General features: G+C 33.7%; 1 protein-coding gene across 4 annotated transcripts in view; it reads left to right on the forward strand.

Annotated features, from left to right (window-relative positions):
• STXBP5 (syntaxin binding protein 5) overlaps positions 1-22,583 on the forward strand; it is a 165,773-nt gene that overhangs the window by 70,648 nt on the left and 72,542 nt on the right. For all 4 annotated transcript variants that reach the window (XR_003793711.1, XM_029223865.1, XM_029223867.1 and 1 more), the window contains 7 exons: positions 1,555-1,633; positions 17,576-17,730; positions 18,928-19,000; positions 20,332-20,479; positions 20,683-20,750; positions 21,014-21,054; positions 21,896-22,116. Coding sequence is in view for 3 of the 4 variants with exons in the window: in XM_029223865.1 (XP_029079698.1) it covers positions 1,555-1,633; positions 17,576-17,730; positions 18,928-19,000; positions 20,332-20,479; positions 20,683-20,750; positions 21,014-21,054; positions 21,896-22,116 (785 nt within the window). In the remaining variant the exon portion in view is untranslated. The remainder of the gene's footprint in view (positions 1-1,554; positions 1,634-17,575; positions 17,731-18,927; positions 19,001-20,331; positions 20,480-20,682; positions 20,751-21,013; positions 21,055-21,895; positions 22,117-22,583) is intronic.

Consider the following 22,583-nt stretch of genomic DNA (forward strand, 5'->3'; position numbering starts at 1 on the left):
TCAGTTAATTTGCAGAGTTTATAGTAAGTGAGCGAGTTCAAGGAGGTCACACTTTGTCATTCTGGAAGTCAGTCTCCTTTTTTAGTTTTGTTAGCTCTTCATAGGAATTGAGTCCACCATGTGAACTTTAAGGTCATTTTGTCCAAATTTAAGAAAAGCTGTTGGAATTCTAATTACATTAAATTTGTAAGTTAATTTTGGAAGAATTGCCATTTTAGGATTTTAAGTTTTCTTAAATAGAAACATGATTAAGACTGATCGACTTATTTAATCAATCACAAGTGACACTAGGGATAGTATTTGCAACATATGGATACAATGTTAATGACCTTTGAATATTAAGTTTATTTTTAAATATAAAGAAGATAACATACAAGCACGGGTAAAAGATATAAGTTATTTTTAAAAGAAGAAATACAGATGATCATAAAGCCTAAGAATTTTCCGTTAGGAATTAAATCAATACAAATTAAAATGAGATACCCTTTCCACTTACCAAATCAGAAAAAAAAAGAGCACTGTTCAGGAAGCATGTGGCAAAATGCTCTCCTACATTTTCTTCTTCCTTTCTGGAATACAGTTCTACCTAAGTATCTCTTTTCTAGAAATTAATCCTAAAGAAAAATTATTAATTTATTCACTGATTAAATAGTTACTGAGTGTCTACTCTGTGCCAAACAATGTTTGTCACCATGGGTGTATCAACAGAAAACACACACTTAAAAACCTTTGCTTTCATGGAATTTATGTTCTTGTTGGTGAGGCAAATAACAAACAAAAGAAAATACAAACTTCATTAGAATGAGCTAGTTACTATGGGGGATAAAGCTGGGAAAGAGGATAAGAAGTGTTGGGATAGCAGTGTGTGTTTGGGATCTTCACAAATAGTATAATAATGGTGAGACTGATTAATCCCTAAGAAATGGGAATAATATGTTTTATTTTCTTTAATTTTTCTGAGTTGTTAATACGAACATGTAAAAATAGATAATAGAAATCAACCTTTTTAAAAATAATCAAAATTCTTTGACAGTATGAGTTTCTGACACATTTTATAGAGGTTGGTTTATTTTAGCAATCTTCTGGACATTGCAATGGATGGCTTTTACTTTAAGAGAGTAAATGTAAATGTAAATTTATGCTAATGAATTTATTAGCATAGGGATTTAATTTTGCAGCCTGTCACTTTGGGTGAAAATATGACTTAGATTTATTTTTCTCAAATAAGCTATTTTAAAACTTGAATTCATTGGGCAAATTGAGACCCAATTTTGCTTATCTTCAATTAAGAACATTGGAAAGACTGAATTTCTCTTACTAGAATTTTATCACATAAATGTTGTTGACAAGTTATTTTATTTACTTTTTAGCACTGAATTTCAAAGAGTAAATTGATCATTTAAAATATCTTATTTTGTATTAAATACTTCTTTCAAGACCACTTTAAAATGTTTCATGGTGGATTTCATTATATTTCATTTTATAAACTATCAATGTGTAAGAATTTAGAGTAACTTAGAATTTTAGAATTTAATGCAGGAAAATATATTTTAGGAAAACAGTTAAAGGATGGGAAGAAGCCAGAACCATGCAAGCCTATCCTCAAGGTGGAATTCAAAACGACTAGACCTGGGTAAGATTTTACTTCACTGACAGTATTCATTGTATATAATTACTGAAATAGCACTGACAGCTCTCTTATCATTTATTTTTGAAAGCCTACTTTAGAATGGTCTAACCCAGTCATAAATTTTATGCTTTCTTTATTTAGCAAGATAACTAAAATGGATAATTTTAAGATAAAATATTTCATTGTGTTCTCTCTGTCTTTAGTAATTTCACAATATATCTTGGAAAGTTTGAATTATTTTTCTTGTCCAACTTTATATGTTCTATTAGCTTAGTCTTCAGTAGCAGTAGTGTTTATTCACTAGTGAAAATTGTGGAATAAGCAATGAAGAAAAAAGATTTAAAATTTAACCTGTTTATACAATATATGTTCATTATGAAAGTTATAAGTATTCTTCAAAAATTAAATCTTATTTTAAGAATATTTGGCAATTCCAATAATAAATACAGCCTAATATCAAAAGAAGATCATCAGTAGTATTTGAAAAGACTGATTTACACTGTGAATTAGGTATAAGATTTATATGGTTTTTACAATTTACATATCTTACATGTTTTTTGTATATACCAAATGTTATATTTAAAAATATAATAAAGGAAAATTTTTTTTAAGGTTTCTTTGAAAATTCCACATCTCTTTAACCTCTAAAGGAGCCCCTTTATTTATGTTCTAGTTTCCTAGGAAAGGTGTATGGTTTTATTTACTAGAGCTATGTTGTAAGAGAGTGGATTTATGTAGTGTATATAGTGCAGTGGTTCTCAGATTATGGTCCCTGGGCCAGCAACCTTAGATGAGAACTTGTTAGAAATGCAAGTTCTCAGAACTCACCCCAGACCCACTGAATCAGAAACTCTGTCTGTGGGTGAAGCCCAGCAATCTGTTTTTACTAGACCTGCAGGAGATTCTGATGCACACTAAAGTTTAGAACCACTGGCACATTTTTTTATATACCAGCTTATAACCACTGGTTATTATAACTGGCTTACTTCCCTTTTCAATCTGTTCTTTTCTCAATCTAATTCAACTCAGCCTTTTTCTCATTCGAAAAAAAGATAGTAGGCTGAAGAATCTTAAGATTGCTTTTATTTTTCCTTGATCCCCTTTAGCATTCCTCTGGGACCCAGAAGATATATTGTGTTCAGACAAAAGATTGACTGAACTCCAAGAGGAATAGCATCTGTTTAATTGACCGTGGCATCCCTCACTGTGTGACCTTTGGCACAGAGTTATTTGACTTCTTTGTGCTTTAGTTTCCTCATTAATGACATAGATGTGATAATAGGTCAAAAGGTTGTTGTAATGAATTAAGTGAGATAATCATGTATTCAAAACATTTCACACAGTGCCTGGTACATAATGAACTTTCTATAAACGGTTGCCCTTATTTTTATTGGGAAACCTCCAACCACCAATTGCCTTTTATTTGCTGTAGTTGTTCTATGGCAAATGTATGTGAATAGGAAAGCATAACAGCGAAACGGCGTGGGGTGGGGAACCAGAAGAAAAAACCCTATGTTTATAATACAACATAAACTGTCTAAACATTTAAACTGACAGTGCTAACTGTCTTCTGAATTATCTAATCATTTTAACAAGTGTTGGTTGGCAACAAAGGCAGAAGTACAGGGAAGATTTTTTTTTTTTCCTCTCTGTGTTCTACCTATTCCCGTTTTCACTCCTATATAGTGGTAATATTTATAAGTTCCTGGTTTCTTCAGGATGGCAGTGATGTTTTTCCTTTCCTAGGATCAGAAATGAAAGAAGTCTGGCTTTTTTGTATGCATTTGTAGGCACTGTTAAATAGATCCATAGGATAACCCTCTGGTAACAGTCTTCTCCAGCTTCCTAATTTCTTTTTTCACCTGGGATAAGATTTTCAGTAAATTAAATGAGCTCTTTTTTTCCTCGCTCCATGACTCGTTTCCTTGAGATATCACCCCAGAATTCTAGCACATAGCCAACATTGGGAGCTACTGGAACACCCCTCCCATCGAGAGCAGAATCACCCTCCATTAAGCAAGCTAGGCAGCTCTCAACCTTTCCTGTTCCTAGCAAGTGTCTCGGGCAGGTGCCGGCAGAATGTGTTCTATCAGTTCATGTTGGCAAATTACCAGATTTTATTAGAAGGGCCATCCTTCCCTGCTCAGAATCTTCCACATTTTCTTCTCTTTACCTAGAAATAATTCAAGGCCGAAGGATTCCCTCTCATCCGTTATAGTTCAGCATAGATGTCACTACTTTTAAGGATGTCTTGGCCATGTGGACTAGATTGTGTCCCCTAGTAATATACTCTCAAAGCATGCCGTATTTTTCCTTTCTAAAACTTATACTTGTCATTAATAATGAAATTACTTGTTTAATGCATGCCTTTCCCATTAAATATTCAGACTGATGAAAGCGTGAGACATACCTCTCTCACTTCTAATTGTCCTAGCACAGTGTTATTGAATGTAAGGAAGAAGAAGATAGGCTGGTGTATAGAAAAGCACAGCCATGAAGACTTAGCTGTTTTCTGTTAATGATAAACTAGCTGTTACTGTTAATGTTAAAGGTAAACTGACAAAAAATGGAATCAAGATGTTGTGTAACTTTTATTTTCTAATAAAGTATATATTACACCAGGGGAGACAAGATTTTTCCCTTACATAGGGAACAGTGACAATTTAGTTAATATTACATTTTAATAGCACTTTTATTAAAGATATGCAGGTATTCTTTACATGGCCAGTTCTTAATAAATAGTCAAAAATTAAATGGTAAGTCAATTCTGTTGAAGCTGTTTTTTGTAAAATCTAACGTGACTCAGGTGTGAAGTCCTACAGCCGTTGACGCTGGAGCAAAGTGATTAGAGCCTGAGCTCTTGAGCCGCACCACCTGGGTCTGAAATCGGCCTCAGCTGTCCACTCAGGTGCTACCTTCGGCAAATCAACTAAGCTTTCTGTGCTTGCTCCTTCTCTGTAAGGTGGGAATGAGAGTAGTATCTACCTCAGAGTTGTTATGAAGATTCAACGATTTATATAAAGCACCAGGTTGAAGGGAAGCCTCTCTGTTAGGGAACCTAAAAGTGAATATGATCACGGCTAAATATGGCAGTTTAGTTACATTTGGAGAAGCACAGCTAAGAGGTTAATTTACTCCCTTTCTTCATAACACATGCTATGACAAGCCTTTTGTGTACAGGACCAGAGAGTAAATATTTTAGGCTTTACAAGCCATATGGGTCTCTTGCAGTTATTCAGCTCTGCTACTATAGCCCCAAAGCAGCTGTAGACAGCTCTTAAATGAATGAATGCAGCTGTGTTACAATAAAACTTTATTTACGGACTTGGAAATTTGAATTTCATATAATTTTCAGGTATCATTATTTTGGGTGATTTTTTTTAACTATTTAAAAACGTAAAATCCATTCTTACTTTGCAGGCCATACAAGAACAGGCAGTGGACCATAGTTTGATGACCCTTGATAGGCACACACGTACATATGCATGATGTAGTTAAGTTAATCTTTAAGGAAAAGTTGGGCTTTTGTGTTTGTTTTCCACTGACATTACCCCACTCCCACCCCTGGTGCCAGAATTTCTTTTCAAGTAGTTGAATAGATATGGTGATTTCTTTAATTTTATATGTGGGCTAAAAGCTCTAGGTAGATTACCTATGTAATATAAAAAAACAGATTACAGTAAAAACTCGGGGTACATTCATGATATTCATGAAAATATCTAAAGATCTATTTCAATAATCCTCACAAACCTGCTACCCTTGAGTTTCCCCCACTGCTACCAGTGTCGTGTTTCTGATGGGAGAATCCTAACTCTCAGAAGCCCCAAAACTCCCCTGTGCACAGTTATTTCTCCAGAACACGGGCTCACTTTCTCTGATTTTTATCTTTCTCGACTGTAGATTGTTCTTAAATAACTATATCTGTTAACACTTGTGCTGCGCCTGCTATGTGTGTGCTGCCAAAGTGCTTTACGCATATTTATTTAATCTTAGCAACAACCACATGAGACAGGTATTATCTCACAGATAAGGAAACTGAAGAAGAAAGGTTGAGTAACTTGCCCAAAGTCATACAGCTCATAAGCAGAAGAGCCCAGATTTAATCAAGTCTGTACTCTTACCTGTACTCTACTACTTGCCTGCTCTATGTTCACATTAACCACCAATCCCCAAGATTACACTCATACCTGCAGATCTCCCAGCAACAATTGCTCTGCTAAACTACTTGCTGAAACTGCAGATGAAGAAACTCACCTTCAGTTCATTTACAGATACGTTGCTCAATGAGAACAATGTTTTGGGATCACAGGTTTGGTAATATAAATAGTCTTTACATCAATAAGTATGTTTGTATTTTCTCATTCATGGAGCCTCTGCTTTTCTCTGAACTCTTGCCACCAAAGTATTGTTCAGCAGATGTTCCATCTGCTAATCCGTCTCTCTCATCCATCTCAATTCTTGCTAAGCCATAGCAGCAAGAAGAGAAACCACATTCAGAATCACAAGTTGTTTCCTTTTGTCTTAGCAATTCTTATATTCTTAGTTGAGACAAAAATAGCATCTTATATCTTGAACTCAAGACCCTTACTTAGATGGCTTGGCTTTCAAGCACCAAGAAGAAAAGTATTAGTAGATAAAGTGAACATCCATTATTGGCCAGGTACTCTGCTCTGCAATTGGAATGCATTATCTTTCATAATTCTCATAACAGCACTATGACTTGGGTGCTTTTATTGTCTCCTTTTAGGATTATAGATAATGAGTCATGGAGAGCTTAAATAACTTGCCTCATGAAGTAACAGAGCTGGAATTTGAGCCCAGGTTGACTCCAGAGCTGGAGCTCTTCTTAATCAGTGTACTAGGAAGTATCACAAATAGCCTGGGTTAGGATGAGATTATCCTAATGATTCACAAGTCACCCAGTTCACCAAGAACTGTATTCTCTTTTATATTTGCTAGTTTATCAGGTCATCTTTTTAAAGTTAATATTAAATCATACTCAATACACGTAATCACACTAATGTGAGATGAGAGATCTGTCTGTGCCTCTAACAGGCTGGATAACTTAATGCAAGTAACCCTAGCTACGCAGGACTAGAGAGTTTCACAGATTGCTTCCAGGCTGCATATTTAATTCTAATTTGATGATTCCCACGTTTGATTTTATGGTATGTGGTCATGGCACTTGGTCTTATACTCACTGTTTAGGAAAAATCCACAGGCAGATTTACATTTAATTGTACCTAATGAGAAAAGGCCTCTTTGAGTCCGTGGACTCTTAAAATTTCACATGCATCATCAGATAAGCTTCCCTGTTTTCATGTTACTTTTACCATGTTGGTCAGCACGTTTCAACCTCAAATTGGCTAATTCTCATTGTATCACTATCTTCAGAGACATTCTTATGACCCACCCCAGATTTACCTGTATTATATTCATTCTCTCAAAAGTTGAACATTTTCTCCCAATCTTACTCTTCAAACCTTGTACCTAGCTGGGATAAATTATTGTTCACTTTCTTGATTTTAAGATAACATTTGACGTGCAGTGCCTTAACGAACACTATTATGGTATAATCCTGTGTAGCTAGAAAAGTGAGACTACTAGACTGATAGCTCTGTCTTCTGACATGAGAATACTTCATTTAGTAGCTATATAAGTATATGCTCAAGATTGGGTTTTTTGTCCGTGGCTTCTATCAATTTAAAGTACTAAGATTCCTCTATTTTTAAGCTTCTCTCTATATTAGGTGTGTTTTTTTGAATTTTATTTTTATTTTTTTATACATCAGGTTCTTATTAGTTATCAATTTTATACATATTGGTGTATATATATTGATAATTCATTACTGCTAAAATATAATTGATATCACATATTTAATTAAGTCTACTGATATACAAATCCATTTTTGTATCATTAGCAAGTTTTACTTGTTAACTTTGTTTGAAAGTAAACGTGTATCAAGCCATTGAAATATATTTAACCAGTAGTGGTTACTAGAATGGAGGTGATGTTTCCTGAGTGTAAGACAAAGAAGCACATATAGAATGGTTCCCTGACAGCTCAGAACCCTTTAGCACCAAGGCTCCCAGCACTGGTATTTTATCCTGAAAGACACTAAAATAAAGATGTAGAAAGGAAGACTAGTAGACTCTGAACAGGGCGAGAAAAAAGGAAACCCAAGATATCAGGTTCTTGAAGTGTTTGTAGGAGAGAGTAAGTAAGCATTGTATACTTCTGTAGAAAGATGGATTTGAATGATAACAGAAGAAAAATTAGGAGATATATATTGTAGGAAGGATTAATTTGTAAGGGTACTTTACTAGCATCGTTTCAAACATGAGCCAGGATATAGGGACATTAAATTTAAGAAAGAAAAAGAAATGGGTGGATTCACAATAGAAAATACTCATTTAGAACATGTATTTAGTGAATTCACCAGTATATATAAGTAGCAGTTATATGTCATCAAGAAGAGGAAGAGTAAGATGCAGATTTTAATTTTTACCTTAAATTAGGGAAGACCTCCATATGAGTAATGGCAGAAAAGAAAGAGCCTTTGGAATAGGAGACACTGAAAATGAAACAATTTTTTAATTTTTTTTACATTATTTTTTTAACATCTTTATTGGAGTATAATTGCTTTACAGTGGTGTGTTAGTTTCTGCTTTATAACAAAGTGAATCAGCTATACATATACATGTATCCCCATATCTCCTCCCTCTTGTATCTCCCTCCCACCCTCCCTATCCCACCCCTCTAGGTGGACCCAAAGCACCGAGCTGATCTCCCTGTGCGATGCAGCTGCTTCCCACTAGCCATGTATTTTACATTTGGTAGTGTATATATGTTCATGCCACTCTCTCGCTTTGTCCTAGCTTCCCCTTCCCCTTCCCCATGTCCTCAAGTCCATTCTCTATGTCTGCGTCTTTATTCCTGTCCTGCCCCTAGGTTCTTCAGAACCATTTTTCTTTTTTTCTTAGATTCCATATATATGTGTTAGCATATGGTATTTGTTTTTCTCTTTCTGACTTACTTCACTCTGTATGACAGACTCTAGGTCCATCCACCTCACCACAAATAATTCAATTTCATTTCTTTTTATGGCCAAGTAATATTCCATTGTATATATGTGCCACATCTTCTTTATCCATTCGTCTGTCGATGGACACTTAGGTTGCTTCCATGTCCTGGCTATTGTACATAGAGCTGCAGTGAACCTTGTGGTACATGACTGAAAATGAAATAATTTTAGAAGAAAGTTTTAGAGTGGATTTCTCATGTTGAACCCAAAGTGTACTGATAGAGAAGATAACTTTCTTAAATATTGAAAGCATTGTCATATGATTATATGATCCATTCTTCTGGAAAAATTTTTTGGCCACAGAACCAATAATCTTAGGATTAAGGTTAGGTTTTAGGTCCTGAAATGGAACATTGAAGTAGATGACAAGAATAAAAAGTGTGGTAGAGGGGAGTGTGCTGGCTAAAGGATGCAGTGAAGCCGGGGAAATTAAATGATGGAAAACAAGAATTCTTGGCCTGTGCTGCAGTGACCAGCACGTATTAAGTGCTCAGTGAGATGCTTGTCAAATGGATGAATCATAATAATATCATGACTTGATTTATATAGTTTTTCTTGAGTGGCCTAGGAAGCAGAAAAATTTTCAGCATAAGCTACATTTTAACAGTACTTTAATACAAAGTGTAATGACCAATACGGAAATGACATGAAAAATTGGCAAACTATTTTCATGGTATTTCATATGAAAAATGCACCTTTTAAAAAGTTTGATTAGTTGTAAATACTGTTGTAATTCCACTATTCTAAAATAATTTTTTTCATTTGTTCATTTTCCCTAAGTCTTTTTTCAAATACATACACATTTTCACTTAATTATATTCTTAGAGCATATTCAGTTTGGTATTTTTTTTTCTACTTAGTATGTCTAAAGTATTATAGTTTTTATTAATTTTTTAAATTAGTTTCAAGGGCTGTGTAGTTCACTCAGTCATACCTCCCTTTTTCTGAACATTTAGCTTTAATATTATAATCAGGTTTATAATATAATTAATACAGTAGTGAGCATATTTCTCTTGATATTACAGAGAATTCAACAGAAGATTTTTACTATTTTACGATTACAGTAAATTTCCAGTGGTGAAATTTTTTTTTTTTTTTTTTTGCGGTATGCGGGCCTCTCACTGCTGTGGCCTCTCCCACTGCGGAGCACAGGCTCCGGACGCGCAGGCCCAGCAGCCATGGCTCACGGGCCCAGCCGCTCCGCGGCATGCGGGATCCTCCTGGACCGGGGCACGAACCCGTGTCCCCTGCATCGGCAGGCGGACTCTCAACCACTGTGCCACCAGGGAAGCCTCCAGTGGTGAAATTTTGAAGATAAAATATTTTTATAAGTCTTGACAAATTACCACATTGCTTTTTGAAAGTATACTTTAAAGAACTGAGTATAAAATCTAATAGTTTCATCCATCTCATCAGTGTGGGATGACTTTTTTGTTTTATTAATTCACTACCTTAAAAATCAGCATTTATGCTTTAGATTTATCTTAAATTCTCTAACCATAATTTGAACTCCTAAATGACTGCTGTTAATGAATGGAAAGGCAGCCTGCTGTCATAATTGGGATTGAAGTTAAATTTGTTTGTATCTGCAGGCAAAGCAGCAATGATTCATAGAAACTTTTTAATTTAATTTTTTGTAAGCAATTGTCAAGCTAAGCTTTTATGTTTTGACAGGGACCAGAAATTATTCATATGCTTTTCTATAATTTTGAATATGTATTATTTGTTAAAATGTACAGCTTTATTTCAAACCTAATTGTTTTCAAAATTGTTGCTTATTTGTTATGGCTATTCAGATATCCCCTTCTTATACTGCCTCTAGTTGATTCATTCTACTTTACCTACTACTGAAGCTCATTCTGAGCTTTCCTTCAGTTTCTTCTTTTAGAGCCATGCCTCCTCCATCTCTAACTTGGTTCTCTGGTGCATCCTTAAAGCTTTATGGATTGTTCAAGCTAATGTAAGGGTATATTTTCCATCATTATACATCCTAATCTACATTTTGTCCCATCCCTAAAATGCTTACACTTGAGATCTATACATAGACTAAATATCTTAGTGATAGTTCACTGATTATTCTAGTACTTTTACTTAGATGTTTATAATATATATTGATATCAGCTTATATAATTTAGATTATATTTTTCTAGAGGACGAGAATCAAATCCATGTAAGGCTTTTTCTGCAATAAATGACTTTTTAAATGTTCTTTTATAAACAAGCTTTGAAATCATGCTTGTAACACTGTGAACCCTCATATATGGTCCATTTAATCAAAAATTAATTCCATATGGCAAAGATTACATTAAAAAGTTTAGATTTCTTTTTGAGAAAAAAGAAAGCCTAATTGTTACATAGTTAAATTCTCCTGTGTATTGATTCTAGAAAGAACCAGAGTAATACACTAATATGAATTGCTGCTATATCCTTATAAATCTTATGCATCCTAACCAATCCGTATATAAAAACTGTAACAGATTGAAATATCGAAGCATAAGTTTTGTGGAATTTGTATGGTTACGATAAGTCTTCTAAACTCTGTATCTTTATCTCATTAATTTACCACGTTGATGCTTACTGTTTGTTTTGCTTTCTAGTTTAACTTCACACTACACTTGATGCTCTGTCCTGCAAAGCACAGGTAGAGAAAAGTTATGTTGCCATAGACATGGCAACTTCATCATACTAGCTTTTGTTATGATCATCAGCTGTTTGGGCTACAAGAGAGTACTGTAATTCTTCTAAAGTTATTAAGGTTCATGAAATATTCAGTTCATAGGAGCTCTTAAGCAAATTTCTGCATCCAAGGTAGGGAAGGTGCTCTGAGATCTTTTTTCCCTTTCATAATTAATTATTATGGTCCATTTAATCACAAATTAATTCCATATGGCAAAGACTGCCTTAAAAGGTTTAGATTCATGAATTCTTCTTCTGCCCTTTTCTCCAAATCTGTGGCTTGTAAGCCAGTCTTTTAAGTGAGGATTTCACATGTTAGAGGACCGATGCTAAATAACTCTTAAAAATTCTTAAATAATTAAGGAAGACATTAAAATTTGTCTAGTATGAAGAGAAATCATAGGGCTTTGATAAATATCACTATACTAATTGTCAAAAGTTGATAACTTGGAAAAGAATGCTACTTTATTTCTTTGCGTTGTACAAATAGAATCCCCTTTAACAAACTCAAGCCCACTATTAATACCTTTATTAATTATAATACCTTTATTAATTATAATACCCTTTTATATAATTTTATAATCTCTTAATAATTACAATAACCAATTAATTGTTATAACCTTTATTAAAATGAAAACCTGTCATAGCATATTTTCTTTTGTGTGGGCTTAATTTTTAGGTGTATACAAACAGCCCACAAACTAAAGACCCTTTACACTTTTAATTATGGAAAATCCCAAAGAACTTTTATTTATGTGGGTTTTATCTATTGATATTTACCGTATTAGAAATAAAGATTAGGATTTTTAAAATATGTGTTACTTCACATGAAAATAATAAAAACCCTTTGCATGTTAACATAAAAATATATTTTAAAATAACTTTAAAATTCCTAAAAGAATGAGTGGAATTGTTTTATTTTGGAAAATACTGATTCAGTGAATCATTCATATCTTCTAGTGTTGACACATTTTATTATGTAATATATTTTTTAATTGTTAATATTACCAATGATCTCATCAGGAAAGTCTTTAAGTACTGGGAAGCTGTGAAGCTCAGCATGACAGATAAAAGTTTTCTAGACTCTTGATATTTTTACCTGAAAGCCTAGATTTTATCATTGTAACCAAATAATCTCAATTGTTTTTCTTAAAATAACAGACTCATTTGATTCATTTTTGAGAAAACAACTGTTACCCAAACCTAACTAATGATAGTTCGTCAGTCATCCTTTAAGCAAAAATAATAGCAATTCAGTTCATAACTCAAACAGTAGTACAAGTGCTTTTCTAGAAATAACTGTCCAGTTCAGTATACAGAAGCAGTGCTTTATGTATACCTCCCATTTTCTCAGCACAGTATTAAAAAGACATTTCTTTACATGCTACTAATAGAACCCCTTTTAATAAACTTAAGCCCAAGGGTCAAGATGAAAAATTTAAAATTAGTCATTTTACTGCTTCATCAAGGACATTTTAAAGTGAGAGAAAAACACCTCTTTAACGTGTGGCAATAAAAAATACAAATAACTAGTGCTGTTTGGTGCCACTGCTTTGATTCATGCTGAGATGCCAGGAGTTTTATTCACCTACTGTTACTTTTGTGCCATCAGTGCAAATATCAACATAGTAAAAAGGTGAGTGATGTCTTAATATCACAATGAAAAAGGTTTTGTTTTACCCTTAGTGATTTTTTGGAAAAGATCCTGGGAACCCCTAGCAGTCACAGACCACACTCTGAGCATCACTGTTGTGTATTATATGGGTATTTAGAGGAGTTATCCAAAAGGAAATATTTTGAGGTTGCATATTTTTGATACCTTAAAGGATATGTATTAAGTCCAATTACTCTTAACAATTTAACATAACAAAAATAATAAAACATTTAACATAAAATTATATTAAAATCTTATATTTTATGTAAATACTGTAATATTACAAATCCACTTTACCAAAGCTGTATTATCATTGTTAAATTGGTCAGTAAATGAACAGGAACTTGTTTAAATATGTTATGTTTCTTTATTTTTACCCCAAACTCATATCTTTTTATCTGAATTAGCAAAAGGGTCTTAGGGTTAGTCACTAGTGAAACATGGTCTGGAGGTGGCTCCCCTAGTTCCAGAGGGTCCTCTTAAAATTGGCAAAGGTACAGATCTGAACTAGAAAGATACTGGAGTATCATCATCATCATACTAGTAAAATACTCACTTCATTATCATAGTGATTTATTCTTATGGTACCCAGGTGTTTCTCTGTTCACTCAAATAGTACTGTGATGAAAACTTCTCATAACTAAGCAGTAAACTTGTTCTTGGGATCAGTCTGTCTACCCAGCCAGGCCCAGCCAAAGAGTTCTGTGCTTACTGACTGAAGTCCATAGAGTGTGAGGGGTGTGGGGCCTTGTAGTGAGATCCTTAATGACACTAAGTCAAGGCTAAGTCAAGTAGTACTAATCACTAGGAGGCTCAACTTTCCGTGCTCCGCTACTCAAGGTGTGATGCATGAATGGTTCCAGTCTGCTAACTGGTCTGAGTGCAGAGGTAAAATACCATACTGTGTCCTGAAGGAGCTCACAATACAAATGGAAAGTAGATAAACACTGACAATTCAGTGTGGAAGTGTTGAGAAGAGGGTGCTTAGGAACACAGGAAGGGTACCCAACTCAGGGCGGGAGGATGAGTCAGGAAAGGTTTTTTGTAGAAGATAATGAATGATTGGACTGAGTTTTAAAGGAGGAACCAAAAAAATGAGGGGGAAGTACATCTCAGGCAATGAACAACTAAATGCGATTGTAATTATATAAGCTGCAGGTCATTAGGGTGAGAACTAAAGAAATGGGGAAGATGAAATAGAGGAGACAGGTTCTTGAGATCCTAACGGTGTAACAGGATATGTTTGCAAGATTTGGGGGTCATGTTATCCATTACCACGTATTGCTTTACTCACTGTGTTGCAACCATGCTGACCTTTTAGTTCCTCAGATATTCCAAGCTCATTCTTGACTTGAGGGCTTTGCAGTGGTTATTCCTGCAGCCTGGAATGTATATCCTTCTCCCCCAACCCCAAGATCTTTGAATGGCTGGCTCCTCTTCATTCTGGTTCCAGTTCATCTGTCATTACTTTAGGGGCCTTTCCTGACTGCTCTATTTTACAGTAACCCCTCTAGCCCCTCCCTTACATTCAGGACATCACTCAACCTTGTTTTATTTTCTTCACAGTACTTGTCACAATGTGTTTACTCTCTGTCTAGACTAGGCATGAGAGCACCATTTTATTCTCAGGCGTACAGGTGCTCAAAAACTATTTGAGTGAATAAATGGGTAGCATTATGGAACTGAGTTGAGCAAGTTCGTTATACAAATGGCTTTTTGGGTAGAAAAGATAAAGAACGTTTCACGTGGAAACACAGCTTCAGCCAAAGCTGTTATCAAGGCCAGCCAATGAGGTTGATCAGAATCAGGAAGCATATATGCTTTCCTAAAGTGTCTAGTCTCTTAAAAACTACAATCAAAATTATAAAAAGTTCAAACTAACACCTTCCTAACCTAGATGCCTTCAAAAGTTAAAGTCTTGTATAACACCCAACAACATCATTAAAGAAATTCTTCTTAAATTCCTCTTAAAGTAATGGAATAAAGCTTAATTCACATATTACCTAGAAATAATCTAGATCCCTAGAACTTTTAATATAATTCCGAATGCCAACAAAACCTTTGAATGTTTACAGTTTTCACCATCTAGGATTAAAATATTTAATTTTATTTTATCATTGTATTTAAGACGGGTTTTTTTCTTGTAAACTATTTCATTAATATTTACGCCTCAAGATTTGGGGCATTACAATGAAAAAAATACATAGCTTGTGGGATTTGTGAATCAGGTGATTCCTGCCTGGCAAACTGCACATAAAATAAGATTTTTTTAAAACATCACATAAAATAAGAAAATATATATATATGCATTTATTGCTGAATTATGGAAACCTTTATTATTATGAAAAAGAATATTACCGTGGTATTCCTTTCAAACTATTTATCCATTTATTTTTATCCATGTTTTTTCACTATATTGTTTTTCTCCTAAATTTAGAAAAGAAGTACAGGCCATTTACAAGGCCACTGAACAAACACATAGTTGCCTTTTGAGGACAAACCTACCTAAATGCCATGGTGTTATTTAATACGTTAACAGTTTGTCCAATAAGCTGATCACCTACCTGGCAATACCTACTTGGTATCTCCATGGAAATTTTATTCTGTAGTTTAACTCAGCATCTTCTTGTTCATGGTTCTTACATTAATAATACTTGTGTTTTATTTTTAAGTTGGCTATATGTAAAAACAAACTTGTCAGACTATTCTTGAAATACTACATATAAAATACCTGGCCCAGGCCTCTCACTCTATAAGAGTATAAGTTGTTAGACTCTTCACCCTTCTTCTTAGTATTTTATATTCAGTTGTATGTTATATTTCAAAATACAGATGAGAAGAGATATATTCTGTTTATTCATTATATGTGATGAAAAGTAGAAGAAAATTAAATATACTTTCCTAACCACAGTCAATAATCACAGTAAGCCAGGAGATTAGAGCAATGAATATATGGGTATACAGTTCTATTCAGGACAAAGTTTTAAGCTCTGGTTACTGTCACTTAGCTAAAAAACTAAGATTACCCAAAACAGTTTAGCGCTGAAAAATCTAAACGTTAGTAAGCTAGACAGTGGTTAACGTAACATACATTTCTGTTCATTCATTCATTTACCAACGAGGCACTGTTTTGGATACAGCAGTGAACAAAGTGGACAAAAACCCTTGCCCTCATGGAGGTTACATTTTCATGAGGAAAACAATAAGCAAAATAAATTAGCTCAATGGGTGATAATGATTATTTGATGACAATGACGATAATACTAGGTAATTCTTACTAAGGGTGGTCTGTGTGCCAGGCACTGGCCCCAGTGTTTTGCAAATATTAATTCAATAATTGTCTGAAAATAGATATCACTCTATCTCCCATGTTATAGATGAGAAGCTAGGCATAGAGATTAAGCACCTTATCCAAGGTCATACAGAAAGTAAAGCCAGAACTGAGATTTAAACAGTTTAGTTCCAGAACTAGCACTTTTAACCATTACATATTATTACATACTGCTTGTACTAAGTGTGAGAGGAGGGAGATAGCTACACTGGACTCAGAGTAAGCATTATGAAACTACCTTAAAAAATTGTAAATGAAGAGATTTAAGAAACTCATACATGGAACATTTTAAGTCATCTATATAATGCACCATAAACAACTTCCCCACCAACAAATGGGAAGGTACCTATGGCAGATCAAGAGCTAATTTCCTTAGAATGCAAAGAACTCTTACAAACCAATTAGAAAAGAGTTACTAATCCAATAAACATGGACAAAAAACATGAACAGGCAGGTGAAAGATTTAGAAATACACACAGACCAAAACATAGGAAAGGATATTTAGGGTTTTTTCTTTTTTGCATATTTAAATATATTTAAAAGTAGATCTAGATAAATCATTAAATTTAATAATGACTAATAGGGAGACAAGAGTTATAGGGCTAATTAGAAGTGGCAAAAAGGCAGCTCATAGATGTGCATGGAAGTTGTAGTTTGAGAGCATACCAGCCAAGGTTCTAGGAGACAATTAAGCCCTACAGAAAATGGTTTGAGCGACCATTTTTCTCAAGGGTGATTTGTAGCTAGTACATTGTTGATGCATCAATGAGAAGTTAATTCATTACATACAATGGATGCCTTAGGGTATTAGCATTCTCTCTTAGAATTTCTGTTGAGAAGGTCTGGTTATTAGGATTGGAAATAATGACAGTACCTTTAAGAGACTTATCAGGAGAAACCCAGAGAGAATATTTTGAAAATTGTATGAAAAGGGTAAAGGGAAAAAAATTAGGGACCAAAGGGGAGGTATGAGAGTCAAATGTGGTCAGTGTTCATTCTTACTGTAGGTTAATTTTCAGGAACTCACCTGGGTCTTACCTAACGCAATTTAAAAAGCTACATGTGAGTATTCAATTAAATGATGCGTAAAAATGTTAAAATTTAAGATTTTATTATTTCACTAAAAAACAATTTATGATACAGCAAGAAAATAGACTCCACTATGCTATTTGTAATCCTGACTATGTATTTTATTTCTAGGGAACCTTTTATTATTTTATCAGGAGGTTTGTCATACGATACTGTAGGAAGAAGACCTTGCTTAACAGTTATGCATGGGAAAAGTACTGCAGTGCTAGAAATGGACTATTCAATTGTTGATTTCCTGACGCTGTGTGAAACCCCATACCCAAATGGTAAGCTTTGTGTCTTTAAAGTTCATTCTCTATAGGTATGTTGTTCAGAACAAAGACCTATTTGTTATCTAAGTAGTTTCCTTATCCTGTTGTGCCAGTTCTTCCGTGGGAGAGATGCTGCCTTCATAACTTTGTAAATTTTATTTGAGAAGTAAATTTTGTTTTTAAACTGTATCTGTTTAATATTACATATTAGTAGTAAGTGCCTTTGAAGAATAAACAAAACTGTCCACATTAAGAAGCATTTAAAAATCCTCTAAATTACTAATGTATTAGTTACAGTTCTCAAAAAAAACAGAACCAATAGGAGATTTTAGAGAGAAAAAGAGAGCAAGAATATGAATTTATTTTAAAGGAATTGTGAAAACTTACTGCAGACTGAAAATTCAGGAAAGAGTTTGATTTACAGTCTTGAGTCTGAATTCTGAAGGCTGGAAACTCCAGCACGTTTCTGAGTTGCCATCTTGAGGCAAATTGCATTTTTCCGAACACCTCCTGTCTTTGCTCTTCAGGCCTTCAACTGATTGGATGAGACCCACCCACATTATCTAGGATAATCTGCTTTACTCAGAATCTACTAATTTAAATGTTAGTCACATCTAAAAAATACCTTCACAGCAACATCTAGACTGGTGTTTGACCAGACAGCTGGGCACCACAGTAAAGACAAGTTAACACATGAAATTAACCATTACAACTGGCATGTTATTATTTCAAGAGGAATTTATCTGGATCTTTTTTTACTTTATTTGAAGCTAATTGAGATATAAATATGTAATGCATTTTATAATTAACATGCACATAGAAAATACCCAAGAAAGAGATTATAATATTATAGTAGTACTGTAGTGGGTTCCTGTGAGATCCAGTATGAGTTGTTCTTATGGGTATTAAGATTAAAATTTAGGGTTTGTTGTTCATGTCCTGCCTTGGACTTTGCAATACCATGGAAGGTACTGTGAGCTTCTTGTCTAATTCATGTTTACAGAATAAATAATTTTTTATGGGGTGTTATATAGATTTATCTCATTTAAAACATACTGGCCTTGCATTGTATGAAGTATAATATCAGAATGTTAAATACTTGAGAGAATGGAACAAAATAAAATAAAAACTAAGCAAGAAATGTTTGTTATCTCATTTGCTGTCCTCTCGCATATTTAAAACTATTGTTCATGCATTGTTTTCCTATTCCAGATTTTCAAGAACCATATGCTGTGGTTGTTCTACTAGAAAAGGATTTAGTACTTATAGACCTTGCACAAAATGGGTAAGAAATAAAATTTGGTGAGCAATTACTTTAGTGTGTGGTGAAAAAAAGAGTCTTTTTAGCATAGGATTGGCTGTTTCATTTCTTTGAAAATGCTACATTTATATCCATAACCTGGACCTCTGTTTAGAACTACAGATAAACATTTCTCATTACCTGCCAAATTTCTCTGTTATGTTACTCATAGAAATTTCTTGTTTAAGTCAAAATTTGTTGAATTTCTGAAATTTCGTATGATTCAACTTAATACTTGGATACTCTGGGGGCACACAAAATCAGATATGTCCAAAATTCATCCCCATCACAGCTTTCCTCCAGATAAACTCTTGTAGTCTCTCCACCCATATTCACTTTCTGTTGCCATGTATCATGAACACTGTCAGGTAATTTTACATGCAACCCCAATCTTGTTACTCTTTTCTTTAAACCACTATAGTTCTCTATTGGTTTTTTGTGTAATAACAGTTTCTCGGCCTGCTACTCTACACTGAAGGAATTAAGGGTACGTTTCCAACCTGGTGCCTGTTTGCTAGAAAAACTGAATGGTGTATTAAACAAACACCACACTTCCATGTCTTTTCTTATGTAGCTCCCAACAGCTGAAGCATTCCACTTGCTTCACTGCCATCAAAAATCCACATAACTTTCAAAGGCAGCCTCTTCAAGCTTTTCTTATTCTCTCTTAACCAGATATATCATATCTGATCTATAAATTCTCACCATCGCTCCTTTGCAACTTTTTGTGGTATTTCCCATATTCTTCTTGTTCGTAGATGATAGTATGTTTACTTATAAATTTTTTGAATGGAAGAACATTGTATTACTTATTTGTATTTCTTGAGAGATAATCATTAAATATAGTTTTAAATGAGTTTACCCATTCAATATTTCAGTGTTTCTCAACTGGGGGCAATTTTGCCCCCCAAGAGATATTTGGCAATGTCTGTGTAGACATCTTCTGTTGTGGGGAGGGGTGCTACTGGCATCTAGTGGCAGAGGACAGGGATCCTGCTAAACATCCACAATGCACTGGACAGTCCCCATAATAAATTATCTGATCCAAAATGGGAATAGTACTGAGATAGGGAAACCCTAAAGTGTAAGTGAACAGTATTATTTACCTTACTTTAAGGCATTCCTAAATTCACATCAACTTAGTGTATGCTACCTGTAATAATGAATTTTTTTTCTTCTTGAAAATAACAAGACCATGTGGAACAAAGGATAACTTATTATTAAATAAGTTTAAATATTTTTTTAAGTTTTCATTGTTGTATTAATCATAGGTAGTAATTCATTAAGTTAATAATTTTCTTTTCCTGTTGTTAAAGGTATCCTATATTTGAAAATCCCTACCCTTTGAGTATACATGAATCCCCTGTTACATGTTGCGAATATTTTGCTGATTGTCCTGTGGACCTTATTCCTGCACTTTATTCTGTTGGAGCTAGACAGAAACGTCAAGGTTACAGCAAAAAGGTACTGAACATGAGTTTTAGTAACTACTGTTACATTTCAGTATTTTATATTTATCACTTTGGAGTGGTTGATAATGATACCTTTTCTAGAGAAATTAAAATCCTTTTTGAATATGAAATATGTTGTGTACTCTTGTCATAGATGTATTCTGAAGATATATAGTATCCTTGGAAATTGCTTTATACAATAATCTTTTCTTATAGGAATGGCCCATTAATGGAGGCAGTTGGGGCTTGGGTGCTCAAAGCTACTCAGAAATAATTATTACAGGGTGAGTAAAAGTCCATTTTCACCTAATGAATCGATAATAACTAAATATGATTAAGACTACATGAAAATTAATTGGCAGGTAGTGCTTGCAGTAACATAATAAGAAATAAGTTATTGTCTAGAACCTGCCAGTTTACCCTAAATTTTACCTTTTTCCTCATTTGGGTGACTGTCTTTTTAAGTAACAATGTATTTAACTTCAAAGAGAGAAATAATGTAATTTTTTTTTCTTCAACACATTCTTAACTCATTTGCTTTTCACAGGCACGCTGACGGGTCAGTTAAGTTCTGGGATGCTTCTGCGAGTAAGTATTCTGAATCGTGTTTGTTACATGCTCTACAATCATTGCTTTTATATAGCCTGTTTTGTAATGATTGCATAACCAACATTTAATTTGAAATTTAGAGACTATAAATTTAATACCTGACTTATCAAGTATATGAGTTTAGAATTTATAATAAAGACATTTTAAGGATGTTAATTAGTAAGTCAAGAATAATTTTCAGCAGAAATACCCAAGTCCTTTCTTCAAACCTTCTCTTCCTAACTCAGAGATAGGAAAAGTGGGCATATGTTTCAAATCAACAGAAATCTGCTGAATAATTTTAATACCTGATTCCAAACTTATCTTTGCAAAATATATATGGTCGCTACATTAGCAAAAAAGGAAAGAGTGCTTTGAATGAATAATGTTTGCAATTAGAATCCAGTTAACTGAGGGTATATTATGTTTCACCATGTAGAAGTGTTAGATAATATTGGTACCTTTCAGAGAGAAAATATATAGAAAATAAATCTGCAAAGCAAAATATGTGCCTTATTGTTTTTATTATATTTATGCAATTTTTTTTTACAAAATCTTTTTGTTATTTTTTTCAGATAATTTAAATTCATCATAATGGTGATTTTTTTTTTTTCTTTTTAATGAATACAATGAGTACACCTTTTTTGGTCAGTGAGTACAGTGAATGCATTATGTAAAAGAATAGTAGAGAAATGTGGACCTAGGAATAAACTGTGGTTCAAAAAATATAGTTTATTTTCCTTATGTGGTATGACTGATTAAATATTACCTAATATTTGTTCTTTTTATATTAAGATATCATCTTTTTATATTAAGATATCATATTTTATCTTTTTTTTAGTAAATCTACAAGTATTATATAAATTAAAGACGTCTAAAGTATTTGAAAAGTCAAGAAATAAAGATGACAAGCCAAACACAGACATTGTAGATGAAGATCCGTATGCCATTCAGATCATCTCCTGGTGTCCAGAAAGTCGAATGTTGTGCATAGCAGGAGTTTCAGCTCATGTCATTATTTATAGATTCAGCAAACAAGAAGTGATTACAGAAGTCATTCCGGTAGTAGTCTCTTAATTAGTTTCAATGTCAGATATCTGACATCTTAAAGTTTTAGAATTATTTAGGAGGTTCTTTGCAGGCACTTTTAAAACACCTCAGTATTTACATTGCCATCTATCTTCTGTGACAGAAAGTCATATTTCTTTGTATATCTTCTTACTGAACATTTAAATCTTTAAATATATTCTGTTTCATTTAAGGGAAGCTAATATAAGTATGAACATACTCTAATTTAGTATTAACAGGAGAGCCATAAATTCTAAAATCATAATGCATGTGTGCGTATACTTGCACACATGCACACGATCATTTTTAAAAAGCTGAGTCAGGAACCTTTTTTCCTTTGCTAAATCCTTACCTTTAGAAATCTCACTAAATTTTTCCTTTAAAAGTGTTCTTTCCTCTGTAGTGTACGTGTGTGTATGTATAAACTGTAATAAAATGAACAGTAATTATTAGGAGAGGGT

Source organism: Monodon monoceros, unplaced genomic scaffold (assembly GCF_005190385.1).
Source record: "Monodon monoceros isolate NGI ecotype Baffin Bay Population unplaced genomic scaffold, NGI_Narwhal_1 Super_Scaffold_15, whole genome shotgun sequence".
In the NCBI taxonomy this organism is placed as follows: domain Eukaryota; kingdom Metazoa; phylum Chordata; class Mammalia; order Artiodactyla; family Monodontidae; genus Monodon; species Monodon monoceros.